This window comes from Pseudophryne corroboree, chromosome 3, assembly GCF_028390025.1.
Source record: "Pseudophryne corroboree isolate aPseCor3 chromosome 3, aPseCor3.hap2, whole genome shotgun sequence".
Classification (NCBI taxonomy): Eukaryota; Metazoa; Chordata; class Amphibia; order Anura; family Myobatrachidae; genus Pseudophryne; species Pseudophryne corroboree.
In genome coordinates this window covers 595,438,866-595,458,625 of record NC_086446.1, presented here as the reverse complement: position 1 = coordinate 595,458,625, position 19,760 = coordinate 595,438,866, and the positions used below count along the sequence as shown (strand labels likewise).

Here is a 19,760-nt window from a genome sequence, read left to right as displayed (position 1 = left end):
CTGATAGAGGACAGGACCCCACCTTCCCTTTGGGGAGACAGAGGGAGAGTTTGCCAGCACACACCAGAGCGCTATATATATATACAGGGATAACCTTATATAAGTGTTTTTCCCTTATATAGCTGCTGTATTGATTAATCTGCCAAATTAGTGCCCCCCCTCTCGTTTTACCCTGTTTCTGTAGTGCAGGACTGCAGGGGAGAGTCAGGGAGACGTCCTTCCAGCGGAGCTGTGAGGGAAAATGGCGCTTGTGTGCTGAGGAGATAGGCCGCCGAGAAGGGGGCGGAGCCTTTCTCCCGCTTTTTTAAGGAAAAACTGGCAGGGGTTAAATGCATCCATATAGCCCAGGAGCTATATGTGATGTATTTTTCGCCATCTAAGGTGTTTTTATTGCGTCTCAGGGCGCCCCCCCCAGCGCCCTGCACCCTCAGTAACCGGAGTGTGAAGTGGCAATGGCGCACAGCTGCGGTGCTGTGCGCTACCTTATTGAAGACAGGACGTCTTCTGCCGCCGATTTCCCGGACCTCTTCTGTCTTCTGGCTCTGTAAGGGGGCCGGCGGCGCGGCTCTGGGACCCATCCATGGCTGGGCCTGTGATCGTCCCTCTGGAGCTAATGTCCAGTAGCCTGAGAAGCCTAATCCACTCTGCACGCAGGTTAGTTCGCTTCTTCTCCCCTTAGTCCCTCGGTGCAGTGAACCTGTTGCCAGCAGGACTCACTGAAAATAAAAAACCTATACTTAAACTTTTTCACTAAGCAGCTCAGGAGAGCCACCTAGTGTGCACCCTTCTCGTTCGGGCACAAAAATCTAACTGAGGCTTGGAGGAGGGTCATAGGGGGAGGAGCCAGTGCACACCAGGTAGTCCTAAAGCTTTTACTTTTGTGCCAAGTCTCCTGCGGAGCCGCTATTCCCATGGTCCTTACGGAGTTCCCAGCATCCACTAGGACGTCAGAGAAAGTACGTTACGCGTGCGCACTGCGCCGCATACGCATGCGCAGAAGTGCCGGTTTTTTACTTAATCGCAGTGCAACGAACATTTTCAGCTAGCGATCAACTCGGAATGACCCCCTAAATGCGTAATTCTCTGTTCCTCACAAATTAATTTCCCTTTGCCCTTATCCAGCGTATCATGTGTCCAACTGTTCCTCTTACAGTTGACGCAGCATTGGCAAGTTTTGCTAACACATGGCTTTCTGTGAAAGCTTGGCATCCTGTCAGGATCCGTTAGACAAATAATTTGGTTTTCAGCCTATTTTCATGGGCTCCGCAGTCATTCTCTGACCTTTACTGGTCTCAGCAAGGGTGGCTCGGGCGACCTTACACTAAAACGGACACTTACATTGAAAGACTAGAGAGCTTCACAGTGATTCTTCTAGGGTTTCCCTACTCGACTTAGCGGAATAGTTTTGCAGTGCCGCTGAATACGTGTGCGAGGCTGTGTAAGATGGTGCTCAGGTGGCTTCCAGAGTTTCAGCCACGACCGTCTTGAAGGACACTTTGGCTCTGTGATTGTTATACAGATTCAAGATTGAAATGTTCCTTAGACTCTCTTCCATTTGATGGGTTTTTTTTTTCTTTGGCACAGAACTGGATACTATTATCGCCCAGGCTACCGGTGGGCAAAGCACTTTTCTTCTGGTGGATGCCCCTAAATAGCGGAATCCATTTTTCCATGCTTTTTTCCCAATCTTTTGGGATGTAGCACCCACTAGAGTTCAGTCTGTTAATGATCGCTTCTTCTACCGCAAAGGTCCGGCTCCTAGGGGCAGATTTTCTGGTGCAAACTGGAACTCGGGGGCCAAGGCTCTGAAGGAGTCTAGCATTTCAAAAGATCTCTCGCTACTTGGAGGGCAGCTGCTCCAGTTCAGACTGTTGGATGGTGCTGGACATTTTCAGGGGTCCACACCATAGCAGTTTTTAATCACTGCAATTCTTCCCTGCAATGCGGATAAAACACTGGCATTGGACCAGGCTATCAATTCTCTCCTCTCGTAGGGCGTCATTGCTCCGGTTCCACCACTGGAACAAAAATTGGGGTTTTACTCCAACTAATTATTTTGTTCGGAAGCAGAAAGGAACATTCCGGCTGTTCATTTAAACACCATGTTGTGAGTGGATCCTTTTCGGTTGGATCTCTCAAATCAGTGATCCACAGCATGGATGCCAACAGGTTTTTGACCTCACTGGACATTAGGGACGCATATCTTCATGTTCCACTTCCAGTAGGTCATCATTTTCACCCTCTTTTGCATCGCTCACTATAGATATCATGCCCTACCATTTGGTATAGCCACGGCTCCATGAGTTTTCACAAAGAGCATGAGTTTGCCATGCAGGGAAGGTATCCCAATCATACCATGGTTAAACGATCTCCTAGTAAAGGCTGATTCAGCTTCATATTTACAAAAGAACCTACATCGCATTTGTTCTCATACTTCAGGATCACGGCGGGATTTAAAACTTCAAAATGTCTTAACTAATTACTTTTCAGAGCCTTCAGTTTCTGGGGATGGTCTTCAACACCTCTCCAGTGAGTTTTCTTGTCGGAGACCATATCACGGACCCTACAGCCCTTGGTCACAACAAAGCGGTCAGTGCCTCGTCAGTTGATCTTGTTGTGCATGAAGTTTTGGGCACGATGGTCTCCACCTTTGAGACCATTCCGTATGCCAGATACCACGCACAGGACTTTCAGCGGAAGATTCTCCTGAATTGGACAGGATGCTCAGCATCCCTCTCGTCTCCATTGTTTCCATTGGTGGCTGGTTTCCAAACATCTCCTCCAGGGACGATCCTTAGCCATGCTGGATTGGGTCTTTGTGGAGAAAGAAGTGAGTCTCCTGGCTTTCCTGACACGCTGACCCTATGTTTAGGCTGTGGTTTCAGGGCTGCTGTGTAGTACTTCCTTCCTGACAGATGCCCTGGATCTCCAGACCTAGGTTTTGCCTCTGTTTGTTCCATACTATACTTTCAGTGGGTCAGTTCTACACTGACAACTGTCAGCTCTTTTGCCAAGTATTGTATAGGTGATGTAACTAAGGCAAGGGTGGCCAGACTTTCGGACTTGGGGATTTACTCTAGATTTCAAAAATCTATTGTGATCTACCATAGTACAAAATCATCAGAAGGCAATACTTTTTGGGGTCTATGAGGCATTGAACACATAAAATGTACTAAACATCAATGCTGCTTTTAAAATAGCACACAGCACCCTGTGTTTTATGGATAGATATTAAGCAGGTACAGGACAATTAATTTAATGCTGCTAAATAGCACACAGCACTCTGCAGTTTTGCAGATAAATGTTAAAGCAGGCACATGATTTATGCAGCTACAGCTGCTGTTCAATCAAGCCCCCACAACCCCCCAGAATTATTATTTCCCCCCCCCCCCCCCAAGAAGGTGCCACACGGAGAGCTCTCCTAACGTGTCTGCTCTCTGTCAGCGTTACTAGCAAATGGCGGGCAGTACCGCTGAGACAGGTATACTAAACAGCCACTGTGGCTATGCTGACTGCTCTAGCCAATAAGAATCACCCTGATTCTTATTGGCTGGCGCTGAACCACATACATGACTGCAGAGGCCAATAGGAATCACCTTGCACCTACCAGTAATGTCAGCGCAGCATTCAATAAGAATTTCACTGATTCTTACTAAATGCTGTGGGATTGGCCAATTGCGATTGACTGTTTGGACACCTGTGCACTAAGGCATTCTCCTAGTTCCCCTAGCTTTAAAAAGGCTGGCTAGGTACAGGTCTTTTACTGTACCTTTGCACCCTTATCCACTGTACATAAATAGCAGGCAAGACTGGTTTCAGAATCCCAGCTGCTGTAAGTAGGAGTAGGTATGAAATTCTTTAGGCATTACTTCAGATAAAAAAAATATAGTATTTTTTTTTTTGTAGAAAATGTAAGTGCTGAAGTACCTACCGCTAATTAAAATGAGAAGACTAATTACAGCACTGCTTTAGTCAATAATAAAAGGGTTGGGGCAGGTGAGAATATGTAGCAATTAAACAAATACGGAACTGTTAACTGAAAGAGTAAAATATTAAAATTACAAAATGAGTCTCTCAAAGAGTCTACACAACAGTCTAAAGAGGTAATTTTACAGGTTCCAAGATTACGGAACTGGTGTGATTTCAGAGAGTTCTCTGCTAAATTAAAAGTGGCAATCAGTTACAAGACTGGATTTGCTTTATAATTGATTGGTGCTGTAAATTTAGCGGCAAACGTGACGAAATCACACCAGTTTTGTAATCTTGGAACCTATTACATAACATAAGTGTGTAACCTGTCCTACAAGAACTTTTTGTGCAGTTAAAGACTATGGGCATATTAACATTCGTGATGTGTCTTGAGTACAGTCCAGAGAGAGATTTTCTTGATTTGAAGCATGACTTTGGGTGAAATAGCTCAGTATGTCTTATCTAATGCATGAGACAAACTGCAAACAGGTACTTTTAGCTAAAATTGGAGATTTTATTAGGTTTGTTAGAAAAATATTTTTTTTTTGCAATTGACAAAAAACAACAATATTCAAATGGAGTGAACTAAATAATTATTAATTTTCTATCATCTATTTCAAGTCTCAGAAAATACCTTCAAAGCCCTTGTTTATCTTATGTGTGCCGCATATTTTACTTTTGAAACAATACAAATAAATCTATGATTTGAGGGGCAGTAATTACACTAGGAAATTAACATCTTATATAAAACGTTCATGTAATGAATAATGAATGTGCTATAAGGTAAAGCAGCCACAGATATTGAAAATAAACTGGACAATATGCGAGTCATGCAGAGACGGGCAGATAAGCATGTTTAGTCACTCACTCCTCCCAGCTCTAAAACAAAGAGTATTCAGGGCAGAATCCCTGACGTGGACAGCTGAAGACCTCAAGGTTAATCTCACTGCTGTGATGGATTATCAAATGTCTCCTGGTCAGTGTTGTCAGGAAGGTGTACCCCCATACTCTGTAATAAATTGGAAGCTGGTCCAGCAAGTCCAGACTGAGAACTATATGATTCAAGGATATTTGTCACTAGATTTAAATCCACATCAACAGGGGCCAGGTCTGCCTCGTCCACACTGATCTCTTCTTCAGAGCTACAGTCGTCGACATCTGGGGGCACAGGAAGGGCAGAACCACCCTGCTTGGAAGGAAAGGAACATTTGGTAGAATTTGTACAGGTGACCTCAACATATTCCTGCTATTGACAAATGGGCATCCGTATATTAATTAAAAAACAAGTTTTACAGTTACAACCTCCACCTGCACCTTGTAAAGGTACTTTAGCTGGTTATTTAGCTGTTGCAGTAACCATCATATTATTTTGTTATCTGTTATGACCTTACCACGCTTTTCTTTTTGGTGAAACTTTTCCCAATGTTTGTTTGAGCCAGTTCTCGGTCCATAACATCCATATAAGAGCGCAGGCTTCCTAGTGTATCTGCACTCAGAGGAGGGGCCTGATCACCATCTAGGTCTTCATCGCTGTCTAACAACTCAAAGTCTTCCTCAGAGTCTAGATCATCTGAATCCAGTTCATCTAGACTTGGACCTGTGCAAGAGAATCCACATATCATGGGGGAGGAAAATAAAAATCGAAGTTAACTTCCTAAATTATTGGTAAACATTGAAAATATTAATAGGAATAACCATGGCTTCCAAATCATAGCACTCTCCCTGCCGTTTATAATAGTCTGTTGGAACACAATACAAATTTCAAGCAAAATTCCCCGCTTCTTATAGACAGGACGTGGTGGCAGTATTAAAAGGAAAGAAACCTGCCCCCTATGCTGACAAAGTCACCGTACACATAATAACACAGAACTCGGAGCTATGGGTATCACATAAGTAGATGTACCACGACTTTCATTGCATTATTCCATAGAAATCACTCATCAGGAGTTCAAGTCCCCACAAGGTAATACAGGTTGAGTATCCCATATCCAAATATCCGAAATACGGAATATTCCGAAATACAGACTTTTTTGAGCGAGAGTGAGATAGTGAAACTTTTGTTTTTTGATGGCTCAATGTACACAAACTTTTTTTAATACACACAGTTATTAAAAATATTGTATTAAATGACCTACAGACTGTGCATATAAGGTGTATATGAAACATAAATGAATTGTGTGAATGTAGACACAGGGTTCTGCAGTCAAAGATGAAATTCCACACGTCCATGATCATGTGTCCATGGCAATATCAAAGTTAAGGCTTTGATATCTCAATCCCTAATCAATAAGATTCATCATTGGAGTTTAAAGTAGGTTCATAAATATAATTCAAAAGAAAATAAACTCACCGAGAATTTTTTCCAAAGCACTTGTGAAAGATTCGACATCAAATGTAATTGGTGCTTCAGGGGATTGCCTGAATGTGACATACAGAGAGTGGCTTGTAAGAGTGCCTATACTGAATCCAATATCTTCCTGATACAAAAACTAGTCTAAGTTTAAACAGTACAGTCATCAAATGGACAGGATTACTTGTAACTCGTAAAAGAGTAGTGTATGACCTTCACAAATCGTCACATGAATGCAACAGACCACAGTGCACTTAACAGAGAGCAGGACCGACATCACTGAAGTGGATGATCATTACAATAACTTTTAGTATTCCAACCACAGTCTTTTATTGGTTAATAGCTTTTATGGCCACAAACTTGAGTCAAGATATATGTTCCATTCACAAACGTCAATTCTCTTGCTATTAATATATATTATACTTTGTATATAAATTGTTCCTTCTCTTATTACAATAATCTGGTACAGTAGTTCTCAAATCAAAGTTATGATAGCCATACTGTGAGAAATAAAATCCTAGTTAAGAATGACTGTGTCCCATATATAAGTGATTAAACGCCTACCAGGGCACCTCTGCTCCTTCGTGCGAGGACACCGTTGATATAAAAGCCTTCATGCTGTCGGTCACTTCAGACAAGGTGTATTTTTCCTCAGCCTCAGATGATGATGGGGGAGTAGCTTCCTGTGGACCTGCAGCATCCTGTAATAGCTGTTCCAACTTATCTGCTGATATGTCCAACCAGCTGTCATCTGCAACCAAACAGGTGTGGTAGAATCACAGGAGAGAAATAACCCAATAACCTTAATAATGAATACCAATACTGTGCACTATTGTTGGGCTGATAATAGTTCACCCTTAAAAACACGCTGGCTGCCACTAAACTTCTATATCTGTAAGCAACATGAATAAGATAAACTCAATTATCTGTCAACTACCACTTAGAGGGCCACAGATACGGGTGTACATGTGGAACCTACTCTCTTTAGTGCGCTACTACGGACATTAATAATATTGCAGCCATCTACCATTTTGGAGCCAGTACTATAATAATAGGATTTTAATTACCTACCGGTAAATCCTTTTCTCGTAGTCCGTAGAGGAAACTGGGGTCCACATTGGTACCATGGGGTATAGACGGGTCGACTAGGAGCCTTGGGCACTTTAAGAAATCAGTGTGCACTGGCTACTCCCTCTATGCCCCTCCTACCAGACTCAGTCTAGAAACTGTGCCCGAGGAGACGGACATATCCTGAGGAAGGATTTAACAGAACAGTGGTGAGATTCGAACCAGCACACACAAAGAGGAAAGCCATGCTAACCAAACTTGAACAGGAACAGCAACAGCTGAAGCAACCACAACACTTAAAGTAACAGAGCAGGAAACACGAAGCACCGGGCGGGCGCCCAGTATCCTCTACGGACTACGAGAAAAGGATTTAACAGGTAATTAAAATCCTATTTTCTCTTATGTCCTAGAAGATACTGGGGTCTACATTAGTACCACGGGGATGTACCAAAGCTCCCAAACCGGGTGGGAGAGTGCTGAGGTTCCTGCAGAACTTACTGACCAAACTGAAGGTCCTCAGAGGCCAAAGTATCGAACTTGTAGAACTAAGCAAACGTGTTCGACCCTGACCAAGTAGCTGCTCTGCAGAGCTGTAAAGCCGAGACACCCCGGGCAGCCGCCCAGGAAGAACCCACCGACCTGGTAGAGTGGGCATGTACTCTAGGAACCGGCAATCCTGCCGTAGAATAAGCATGCTGGATAGTAAGCCTGATCCAGAAAGCAATAGACTGCTTTGAAGCAGGACACCCAATTTTCTTGGGATCATAAACAGCGAGTCAGATTTCCTGTGACGACCTGTCCTCTTCACGTAGATCTTCAAAGCCCTCACCACATCCAAGGTTTTTGAGGTAGCAGAGGTGTCAGTAAGCACCGGAACCACAATAGGTTGGTTGGTATGAAATGCAAACACCATCTTAGGAAGAAATTGATGACGAGTTCTAAGTTCAGCTCTATCCTCATGAAAAATCAAATAGTGGCTTTTGTGAGACAACGCCCCCAGTTCGGACACACGCCTTGCGGAAGCTAAGGCCAACAGTGTAACAGTCTTCCACGTAAGAAACTTTACGTCAGCCTCCTGTAAAAGCTCAAACCATTCCGATTGTAGGAACTGCAACACCACGTTAGATCCCAAGGTGCCGTGGAAGGCACAAAGGGCGGTTGGATGTGCAGGAACACCCTTCAAGAACGTCTGAACCTCAGGGAGGGAAGCCAATTGCTTCTGGAAGAAAATGGACAAGGCCAAAATCTGGACTTTCAAGGAGCCCAAACGTAGGCCCACATCCACACCTGACTATAGAAAAAGGAGAAAATGTCCCAGATGAAATTCCACAGCAGGAATTTTCCTGTGTTCACACCACAAGACATAATTTTTCCAAATACGGTGGTAGTGTTGCGACGTTACCCCTTTCCGGGCTTGGATCAAGGTTTGAATAACCCTGTCCGGAATGCCTTTCCGGGCTAGAATTTGACGCTCAACTTCCATGCCGCCAAATGTAGCAGCGGTAAGTTGTGATAGACGAACAGCCCCTGTTGTAGAAGATCCTCTCGAAGAGGCAGAGGCCACAGATCCTCCAGGAGCATCTCCAGTAGATCCGCGTACCAGGCCCTTCTTGACCAATCCGGAGCAAAGAGAACTGCTTGAACCTTTTCCCTTTTTATTCTTTTGAGAATTCTTGGGATCAATGGAAGAGGTGGGAACACGTAAACCATCTGGTAGACCCATGGAGACACCAGAGCGTCCACCGCAACTGCTTGTGGGTCCCTCGACCTGGAACAAACCTGCTTTAACTTCTTGTTAAGAGGAGGGGCCATCATGTCTATCTGTGGAATCCCCCACTGACGCGTTAAGGACTCAAACACCTGTGGGTGAAGGCCCCACTCTCCTGGGTGGAGATCGTGTCTGCTGAGGAAGTCCGCTTCCCAGTTGTCTACTCCCGGAATGAAGATTGCCGACAGCGCCACCACGTGTCTTTCTGCCCAGAGGAAAATTCATGTTACCTCCAACATTGCTGCTCTGGCTCTTCGTACCGCCCTGTCGGTTTATGTACGTTACTGCCGTCACATTGTCCGACTGAACCTGAATGGCGTGAAGAAGAAATGCTGCCTGTAGAAGGGCGTTGTATATGGCCCTTAGTTCCAGAACGTTGATCGGAAGAATGGCTTCTTGACTTGACCATTTTCCTTGGAACCTTTCTCCCTGGGTAACCGCTCCCCAACCTCTGAGGCTTGCGTCTGTGGTCAGCAGAATCCAATTTTAAATCCCGAACCTTCGACTCTTGGTCAGGTGAGAAGTCTGAAGCCACCACAGAAGAGAAATCCTGGCTTTTGGCGACAGGCGTATCCTCTGGTGCATATGAATATGCGATCCGGACCACCTGTCCAACAGATCCAGCTGGTAGGGCCTCGCATGAAACCTTCCGTACTGCAGAGCCTCGTAAGAGGCGACCAACTTCCCCAGAAGGCGAATGCAGAGATGCACTGATATCCGGGTTGGCTTGAGAACATCCCACACCGTCGACTGGATTACCAGCGCCTTTTCCAGCGGAAGGAATACCTTCTGTACCTCCATATCCAGAATCATCCCCAGGAACGGAAGCCTCCGTGTTGGTTCCAGGTGAGATTTGGCCAGGTTCAGAATCCACCCGTGATCCTGGAGTAGTCGGGTTGAGAGGACATTGCTGTCCAACCTCTCCCTGGATGGTGCTTTGATCAGCAGGTCGTCCAGGTACGGTATTATGTTCACTTCCTGCTTGTGGAGGAATAACAATTTCTGCCACCACCTTGGTAAATACCCTCGGAGCTGTGGAGAGGCCAAATCGCAGTGCCTGGAACTGGTAGTGACAGTCCTGTACTGCAAACCTTAGATAAGCCTGATGAGGAGGCCAAATCGGAATATGAAGGTACGCATCCTTGATGTCCAGAGACACCAGAAATTCCCCTTCCTCCAGACCTGAGATCACCGCTCTCAGAGACTCCATCTTGAACTTGAAAACCAGCAAGTACGGGTTCAGTGATTTGAGGTTTAAGATGGGCCTTACCGAACCGTCCGGTTTCGGAACCACAAACAGGTTGGAGTAATAACCCTTGGTTTGTAGTGGAGGTGGAACTGGGACAATGACCTGAGACTGTACCAGTTTTTGAATGGCTGCCTGTAAAGTCATACTTGCTTCTGGAGAAGCTGGTAAGCCTGATTTGAGAATCTGTGAGGTGGGAGGTTCCTTAAACTCCAGTCTGTATCCCTGGGTGACAAGGTGACAAGGTTTGTGACCTAGGGATCCTGGCAAGATGCTGCCCAAATGTGACTGAACGTACCTGGGCTCCCACCTGCCTGTCTTCCAGGCAGTGCGGTCCACCGTCATGCTGAAGGCTTTGAGGAAGCAGATCCGGAGGTCTGTTCCTGAGAACCTGCAGCTGCTGGTTTTCTGGGTTTACCCGTATTGCCTTTGAATGCTGTAGAAGAACCCTTGGGTTTGTTTTTACATTTCGCTGTCCGAAAGGACTGCAGAGTCGGAGCAGAGTAGGTTTTCCTAGCTGGGGGTGCTGCGTAAGGCAGGTACGCAGACCTACCCGCCGTAGCCTTGGATATTCACTTATCCAGTTCATCAACAAAAAGGGCCTCACCTGTGAATGGTAGGCTTTCCACGCCTTTCCTGGAATCCGCATCCGTAGTCCACTGGCGGAGCCACAAGCCCCTGCGTGCTGACACTGCCAAGGGAGTGGTGCGTGCGTTGAGCAAACCAATTTCCTTTATGGCCTCCACCATAAAGTTAGCAGAGTCATGAATATGCTGTAGGAGTAAAATTATTTACCCCCTGGGTAAGGAATCTAATTCGTCAATTAGGTTATCTGACCACTTAGCAATTGCCTTAGTGATCCATGCACAAGCAATAGCGGGTCTTTGGGCCACCCCCGCAACAGTGTATAGAGATTTAAGAGTGGTCTCAATCTTGCGGTCAGCCATATCCTTTAAGGATGCTGTCCCAGGAACAGGTAAGACTATCTTACGTGATAACCTAGACACCGATGCGTCCACAATCGGCGGGTTTTCCCATTTCTTTCTATCATCCAGAGAAAAGGGAAAAGATGTAATCAATCTTTTAGGGATCTGAAACTTTATCAGGATTAGCCCAAGTTTCCTCAAATAGGGCACTTAATTCCTTGGATGCAGGAAAAGTTGTCGAGGATTTCTTTTTTACATTAAAATAAGATTTTACACTTACCGGTAAATCTATTTCTCGTAGTCCGTAGAGGATGCTGGGACTCCGTAAGGACCATGGGGAATAGACGGGCTCTGCAGGAGACATGGGCACTTTAAGAAAGACTTTAGACTCTGGGTGTGCACTGGCTCCTCCCTCTATGCCCCTCCTCCAGACCTCAGTTAGAGAAACTGTGCCCAGAGGAGATGGACAGTACGAGGAAAGGATTTTTGTTAATCCAAGGGCAAGATTCATACCAGCCACACCAATCACACCGTATAACTTGTGATAAACTACCCAGTTAACAGTATGAACAAACAACATAGTCTCGGTCCAAACCAATGAACTATAATATAACCCTTATGTAAGCAATAACTATATACAAGTCTTGCAGAAGAAGTCCGCACTTGGGACAGGCGCCCAGCATCCTCTACGGACTACGAGAAATAGATTTACCGGTAAGTGTAAAATCTTATTTTCGCTAACGTCCTAGAGGATGCTGGGACTCCGTAAGGACCATGGGGATTATACCAAAGCTCCCAAACGGGCGGGAGAGTGCGGATGACTCTGAAGCACCGATTGAGCAAACAGGAGGTCATCCTCAGCCAGGGTATCAAACTTAAAGAACTTTGCAAAAGTGTTTGAACCCGACCAAGTAGCAGCTCGGCACAGCTGTAGTGTCGAGACCCCTCGGGCAGCCGCCCAAGACGAGCCCACCTTCCTAGTGGAATGGGCCTTAACCGATTTCGGTAACGGCAATCCTGCCGTAGAATGCGCCTGCTGAATCGTGTTACAGATCCAGCGAGCAATAGTCTGCTTTGAAGCAGGGCCGCCAACCTTGTTGGCTGCATACAGGACAAACAGTGCTTCTGTTTTTCTGAACCTAGCCGTTCTGGCCACGTAAATTTTCAAAGCCCTGACCACATCAAGGGACTCAGAAACCTCCAAGTCAGGTGTAGCCACAGGCACGACAATAGGTTGGTTCATATGAAAGGATGAGACCACCTTAGGTAGGAATTGAGGACGGGTCCGCAACTCCGCTCTATCCCTATGGAAAACCAGATAGGGGCTTTTATGTGATAAAGCCGCCAATTCCGAAACTCGCCTAGCCGAAGCCAAGGCTAACAACATGACCACCTTCCAAGTGAGATATTTCAAGTCCACTGTTTTAAGTGGTTCAAACCAATGTGACTTAAGGAAACTTAACAGCACGTTAAGGTCCCAAGGCGCCACCGGAGGTACAAAAGGAGGCTGAATATGCAGTACTCCCTTCACAAAAGTCTGTACTTCAGGTAAAGAGGCCAATTCCTTTTGAAAGAAAATGGATAAGGCCGAAATCTGAACTTTAATGGAGCCTAATTTTAGGCCCAAATTCACTCCAGTTTGTAGGAAGTGAAGAAAATGGCCTAGATGGAATTCTTCCGTAGGAGCATTCCTGGCCTCACACCAAGAAACATATTTTCGCCATATTCGGTGATAATGGCCATATTCGGGCAGTACGGATGGTGTAATGGTTAGCATTACTGCCTCACAGCACTGAGGTCATGGGTTCGATTCCCACCTTGGCCCTAACTGTGTGGAGTTTGTATATTCTCCCCGTACTTGCGTGGGTTTCCTCCGGGTACTCCGGTTTCCTCCCACAATCCAAAAATATACTGGTAGGTTAATTGGCTCCCAACAAAATTAACACTAGCGTAAATATGTCTGTGTGTACATGTGGTAGGGAATATAGATTGTAAGCTCCATTGGGGCAGGGGCTGATGTGAATGGGCAAAATATTCTCTGTAAAGCGCTGCGGAATATGTGTGCGCTATATAAATAACTGGTAATATATAAAATAATATATGTTTAGACGTCACGTCCTTCCTAGCCTTTATTAGCATAGGAATGACCTCATCCGGAATACCTTTTTCCGCTAGGATCCGGCGTTCAACCGCTATGCCGTCAAACGCAGCCGCGGTAAGTCTTGGAACAGACAGGGACCTTGTTGTAACAGGTCCTGTCTTAGAGGAAGAGGCCACGGATCTTCTGTGAGCATTTCTTGCAGATCCGGATACCCGGTCCTTGTGGCCAATTTGGAACAATGAGAATTGTTCTCACTCCTCTTCTTATTATCCTCAACACCTTGGGTATGAGAGGAAGAGGAGGAAACACATATACCGACTGGAACACCCACGGTGTCACTAGGGCGTCCACAGCTACCGCCTGAGGGTCTCTTGACCTGGCGCAATACCTTTGTAGCTTTTTGTTGAGACGGGATGCCATCATGTCTATTTGGAGTAGTCCCCACCAACTTGCAATGTGCGCGAAGACTTCCTGATGAAGTCCCCACTCTCCCGGATGCAGATCGTGTGTCTGCTGAGGAAGTCTGCTTCCCAGTTGTCCACTCCCGGAATGAACACTGCTGACAGAGCGCTTACATGATTCTCCGCCCAGCGAAGAATTCTGGTGGCTTCCGCCATTGCCACTCTGCTCCTTGTGCCGCCTTGGCGGTTAACATGAGCTACTGCGGTGATGTTGTCTGCTGGATTAGAACTGGTCGATTGCGAAGTAAGATCTCCGCTTGACGTAGGGCGTTGTATATGGCCCTTAGTTCCAGGATGTTGATGTGAAGACAAGTCTCTTGACTTGACCAAAGTCCTTGGAAATTTCTTCCCTGTGTGACTGCTCCCCAACCTCGGAGGCTCGCGTCCGTGGTCACCAGGATCAAGTCCTGAATGCCGAACCTGCGGCCTTCCAGGAGGTGAGCACTGTGCAGCCACCACAGGAGAGATATCCTGGCTCTGGGAGACAGGGTGATTCTTTGATGCATTTGTAAATGAGACCCGGACCATTTGTCCAGTAGGTCCCATTGAAAAGTCCTCTCATGGAACCTGCCGAAGGGGATGGCCTCGTACGATGCCACCATCTTCCCCAGGACACGGGTGCAGTGAAGCACTGAAACCTTTTTTGGCTTTAATAGGTTCCTGACCAGAGCTATGAGCTCCTGAGCCTTTTCCATCAGAGAGAAAAAACCTTTTTCTGTTCTGTGTCCAGAATCAGGCCCAAAAAGGTCAGACGCATTGTAGGAACCAGCTGGGACTTCGGCATATTGAGAATCCAGCCGTGCTGTTGCAACGTCCTCACTGACAGTGACACGCTGTCCAGTAACTTCTCTCGAGATCTCGCCTTTATGAGGAGATCGTCCAAGTATGGGATAATTGTGGCACCCTGCATGCGCAGAAGCACCATCATTTCCGCCATTACCTTGGTGAAAATTCTCGGGCCGTGGAAAGCCCAAACGGCAACGTCTGAAATTGGTAATGACAGTCCTGTACCGCAAATCTCAGGAACGCCTGGTGAGGAAGAAAAATCGGAACATGAAGGTAAGCATCCTTTATGTCCAGGGAAACCATCCAATCCCCCCCCTCCAGGCTGGCGATGACCGCTCTGAGTGATTCCATCTTGAACTTGAACTTTTTCAAGTACAGGTTCAGGGATTTCAGATTCAAAATGGGTCTGACCGAACCGTCCGGTTTCGGAACCACAAACAGGGTTGAGTAATACCCCTTTCCTTGCTGGAGAAGAGGAACCTTGACTATCACCTGTTGAAGGTACAATTTTTGAATTGCAGTTAACACTAACTCCCTTTCTGACGGAGAAGCTGGCAGAGCCGATTTGAAAAACCGGCGAGGAGGCATCTCTTCGAATTCCAGCCTGTATCCCTGAGAAACCATCTCTATTGCCCAGGGATCCACCTGTGAGTGAACCCAGACGTGGCTGAAAAATCGAAGACGTGCCCCCACTTGATCTGGCCCTCCCAGGGAAGCCCCAGCGTCATGCGGTGGATTTTGCAGACGTAGGGGGGGACTTCTGCTCCTGGGAACTAGCTGTGTGCAGCTTTTTTCCCTTGCCTTTACCTCTGGCAAGAAAGGACGATCCCGTACCTTTTTGCTTTTATTTGAACGAAAGGCCTGCATTTGGTAATGAGGTGCCTTCTTAGTATGTTGTGGGGGAACATAAGGTAAAAAATTCGATTTACCAGCCGTAGCAGTAGAGACAAGGTCTGAGAGGCCTTTTCCAAACAACTCCTCCCCCTTGTAAGGCAACGACTCCATATGCCGCTTTGAGTCGGCATCCCCTGTCCACTGTCGAGTCCACAAGAGTCGCCTAGCAGAAATAGACATAGCATTTATTCTGGAGCTTAGTAAACAAATGTCTCTTTGAGCATCCCTCAAATATAACGCAGCATCCTTGATATGCTCTAGGGTCATTAGAATGGTATCCTTATCTAGGGTCTCAATCTCCGTAGACAAGGAATCTGCCCATGCCACGACAGCACTACAAACCCAGGCCGACGCCATAGCCGGTCTAACAATAGTACCGGAATGAGTGTAAATGTGCTTCATGGTAATTTCCTGTCTGCGATCAGCAGGATCCTTGAGGGAAGCCGTATCCTGGGAAGGCAGTGCCACCTTCTTGGATAAGCGTGTCAACGCCTTGTCTACTTTAGGCGAAGATTCCCATCGTATCCTGTCCTTTTGTGGGAAGGGATACGCCATAAGAATCCTTTTGGGAACTTGTAGTCTCCTGTCTGGAGATTCCTAAGCCTTTTCGCACAATTCGCTTAGCTCAAATGAGGACGGAAAGGTGATCTCAGGCTTTTTCTCTTTATACATGTGTACCCTCGTGTCAGGGACAGGGGGTTCCTCAGTAATATGCAAAACCTCTTTAATAGCAATGATCATGTAACGAATACCTTTAGCCACTTTTGGCTGTAATTTTGCATCCTCCTAGTCGACACTGGATTCTGAATCTGTGTCGGTATCTGTGTCAGTGATTTGGGATAATGTGCGTTTCTGAGACCCAGAAGGTCCCGGTGCCACTGGGACAGGCATGTTCTGACTGCCTGACTGATCCCTAGCCTCAGTCTTGTCTAATCTCTTATGCAATAAATTTACATTAGTATTCAAGACATTCCACATATCCATCCAGTCCGGTGTCGGCGTTGCCGACGGCGACCTGACAATCATGCACTCCCCCTCCTCCTTAGGCGAGCCTTCATCGTCAAACATGTCGACACACGCGTACCGACACACTCCACACACACAGGGAAACTCTTTTCTGAAGACAGGTTCCCCTTTAGGCCCTTTGGAGAGACAGAGAGAGAGTATGCCAGCACACACCCCAGCGCTATATGACCCCGGAGAAAAACACAGAATGTTTACCCAGTAGCGCTGCTGTAATGTATAATCGCCAATTATGTGCCCCCCCCCTCTACTTTAAAACCCTCTTTCACCGTGTGTCAAGCAGGGGAGAGTCCGGGGAGCTTCCTCTCAGCGGTGCGGTGGAGAGAAAATGGCGCTGGTGAGTGCTGAGGGAGAAGCCCCGCTCCCTCGGCGGCGGGCTTCTGTCCCGCTCAAACTTAATAAAATATGGCGGGGGCTCTTTTATATACATGTACAGTGCCCACCTGTACATGTATATAGTCATTTGCCACAGGAGAAGTATTCTATTGCTGCCCAGGGCGCCCCCCTTGCGCCCTGCACCCTTACAGTGAACGGAGTGTGTGAAGTGTATGGGAGCAATGACGCACAGCTGCAGTGCTGTGCGCTACCTCAGTGAAGCACCCGAGGGCTTCTGCCGCCTCAGTAGTCTTCTTTCTTCGGGCTCAGTGAGGAGAACGGCGGCGCGGCTCTGGGATGAACGCCCAGGACAAACCTGTGTTCCACTCCCTCTGGAGCTAATGGTGTCCAGTAGCCGAGAAGCAGAGCCTATCATTTAAGTAGGTCTGCTCCTCTCTCCTCAGTCCCTCGATGCAGGGAGCCTGTTGCCAGCAGAGCTCCCTTAAAATAAGAAAAAAAACCCTAACAAAATGCTCCCTGCAGTGCACCCATCTTCCTCTGAGCACAGTCTAAAACTGAGGTCTGGAGGAGGGGCATAGAGGGAGGAGCCAGTGCACACCCAGAGTCTAAAGTCTTTCTTAAAGTGCCCATGTCTCCTGCGGAGCCCGTCTATTCCCCATGGTCCTTACGGAGTCCCAGCATCCTCTAGGACGTTAGAGAAAATAAGATTCCTCCTCTGCCTCCGCCACCCTGTCAGGAATGTGCAGGACATTTCTGATAGCTTCTATCAGAGCCTGTATGCCCTGTGACAGGACAGTATCCCCCCAATTGCATCCACCTCACCCTCCTCTGTGTCTGATGTATCGTCATCAGTATCAGCCTGCATGAGCTGGGCAAGAGTACACTTTTGTGGACAAATGGCAGGGACCTGAGACGCTGTCATGGGAACTGAATCTCTATTGATCAGGTCATACATAGACTGTCTTAACACGGCAACTGGGATACACACACACACACACACACACACACACACACACACACAAGGTGAAAACGCAGTTTTAACCCACACAGTGCCCGCAGGGAGATACAGAAGCCGGAGCCAGCCACACAGCACCCTTTTAGCTTAAGTAAAACTCAGCTGGGTCGCAAACTAAGCACCTTAATAGGGCTTAGTATTCTAACACTGCTCCCTCCTCCCCCTTACTAAGACCCCCTGGTTCCGCTGAGGAGACGTGGAGTCCTTGTGGAGGAGCTGCACTTCCCTGTGTATCCTGTCAGTACAAGCTGCAGAGGGTAAATGGCGCTGGTGAGCTACTGGATCCGGTCATAGTGAAGCCCCGCCCCCGTAACGGCACCCGGCTTTACGCATTTTTTTGTACTGGCCTGAGGACCTTTTGTAACTAACAGAGGGTTAAAACCCTCTGTTAGGTAAGTGGCAAGATTTGGGTTTCATTGGTGGCTCAACGCACCTGCCTCACAGCATGGATACATCCAAGTGTATCACCTTACTGAGCCCCCGGAGCGCAGCCTGCAGCAGTGCTGCGCTCCTACCCTTGTGCCGCCATTCCCGCCGGCGACCCGCTAACCGGGACGCCGGCACTGTACTCACCACTCTTCTATCTTCTGGCTCTGTTAGGGGTGGCAGCGTGCTGCGGGAATGTACACTCGCCTTGGTGGGTTTGCGAATGGTTCCCTCAGGAGCTCAGTGTCCTGTCAGCGGGGAACGGGACCATTAACCCTTCAAGAGGTTGGGCCGTTCCCCCCCTAAGTCCCAAGAAGCAGGCAGGCTGGTGCCAGCCAGCTCTGCCTGAAAATAACAAACATATAAAATAAATGCAGAAAACTCTTCAGGAGCTTCCTTCAGCATGTCCGGCTCCTCTGGGCACATTTTCTAAACGGAGTCTGGTAGAAGGGGCCTAGAGGGAGGAGCCAGTGCACACTATTGATTTCTTAAAGTGACCAAGGCTCCTAGTGGACCTGTATATACCCCATGGTACTAATGTGGACCCCAGTATCCTCTAGGACGTAAGAGAAAATAATTTATTGGTATTGAGCTTGTTCCTAAAGGATTGAATTATATGTTTGCTTGGTACTACTGGCCTTTATATGGATTCTTGGGACTGTATTTGTTCCTTACTAGGGGGTAAATTTACTAAGATGAGAGTTCTATTTAAGATGGAATGTTGCCCAAAGCAACCAATAAGATTCTACTTCTTATTTCTCTAGCACCTTCTAGAACAGTGGTTCTCAAACTCGGTCCTCAGGACCCCACACAGTGCATGTTTTGCAGGTAACCCAGCAGGTGCACAGGTGTATTAATTACTCACAGACACATTTTAAAAGGTCCGCAGGTGGAGTTAATTATTTCACTTGTGATTCTGTGAGGAGACCTGCAAAACATGCACTGTGTGAGGTCCTGAGGACCGAGTTTGAGAACCTGTGTTCTAGAAGATAATACCTGGAATCTGATTGGATGTTGCCCATAGCAACCAATCGTAAATAGAACTCCCATCTTAGTAAATTTACCCCTAGGTATCTAAATAGAACTACATTTTAAACTTGCTCCCTGTTTGGTCACTATGTATTTTGTTCAGCTCATTTACATATTTCTGACAGGAATCGGTTAAAATACCGCTACTCGGGATCACGGCGGTCACAATGCCGATGCCAGAATCCCGACTAGCGGTAAAATGCCACCGCTGGAATACCAGCGAGGTAGGTGATTCTCCCTCTATGGATATCCACGACACCCATAGAGGGAGAACATAACCTATGGCGAGCGCAGCAAGCCTGCAAGGGGCTTGGTAGCACTCGCCCCAATGCCTGCATACTGGTGGCCGGTGTTGGTATACA

General features: G+C 46.9%; 1 protein-coding gene across 3 annotated transcripts in view; it reads right to left on the bottom strand.

Moving 5' to 3' along the window:
* Positions 1-4,459: 4,459 nt before the first annotated feature.
* Positions 4,460-19,760, bottom strand: part of ECD (ecdysoneless cell cycle regulator) — a 69,107-nt gene continuing 53,806 nt past the window's right edge. For 2 of the 3 annotated variants that reach the window (XM_063961473.1, XM_063961470.1), the window contains exons 11-14: positions 6,884-7,070; positions 6,320-6,387; positions 5,361-5,566; positions 4,460-5,158 (exon numbers count right to left, since the gene is read on the bottom strand). In XM_063961473.1, coding sequence (XP_063817543.1) covers positions 4,913-5,158; positions 5,361-5,566; positions 6,320-6,387; positions 6,884-7,070 — 707 coding nt within the window. In that variant the 3' untranslated portion in view covers positions 4,460-4,912. The remainder of the gene's footprint in view (positions 5,159-5,360; positions 5,567-6,319; positions 6,388-6,883; positions 7,071-19,760) is intronic. The other variant, XM_063961472.1, reaches the window with a different exon arrangement.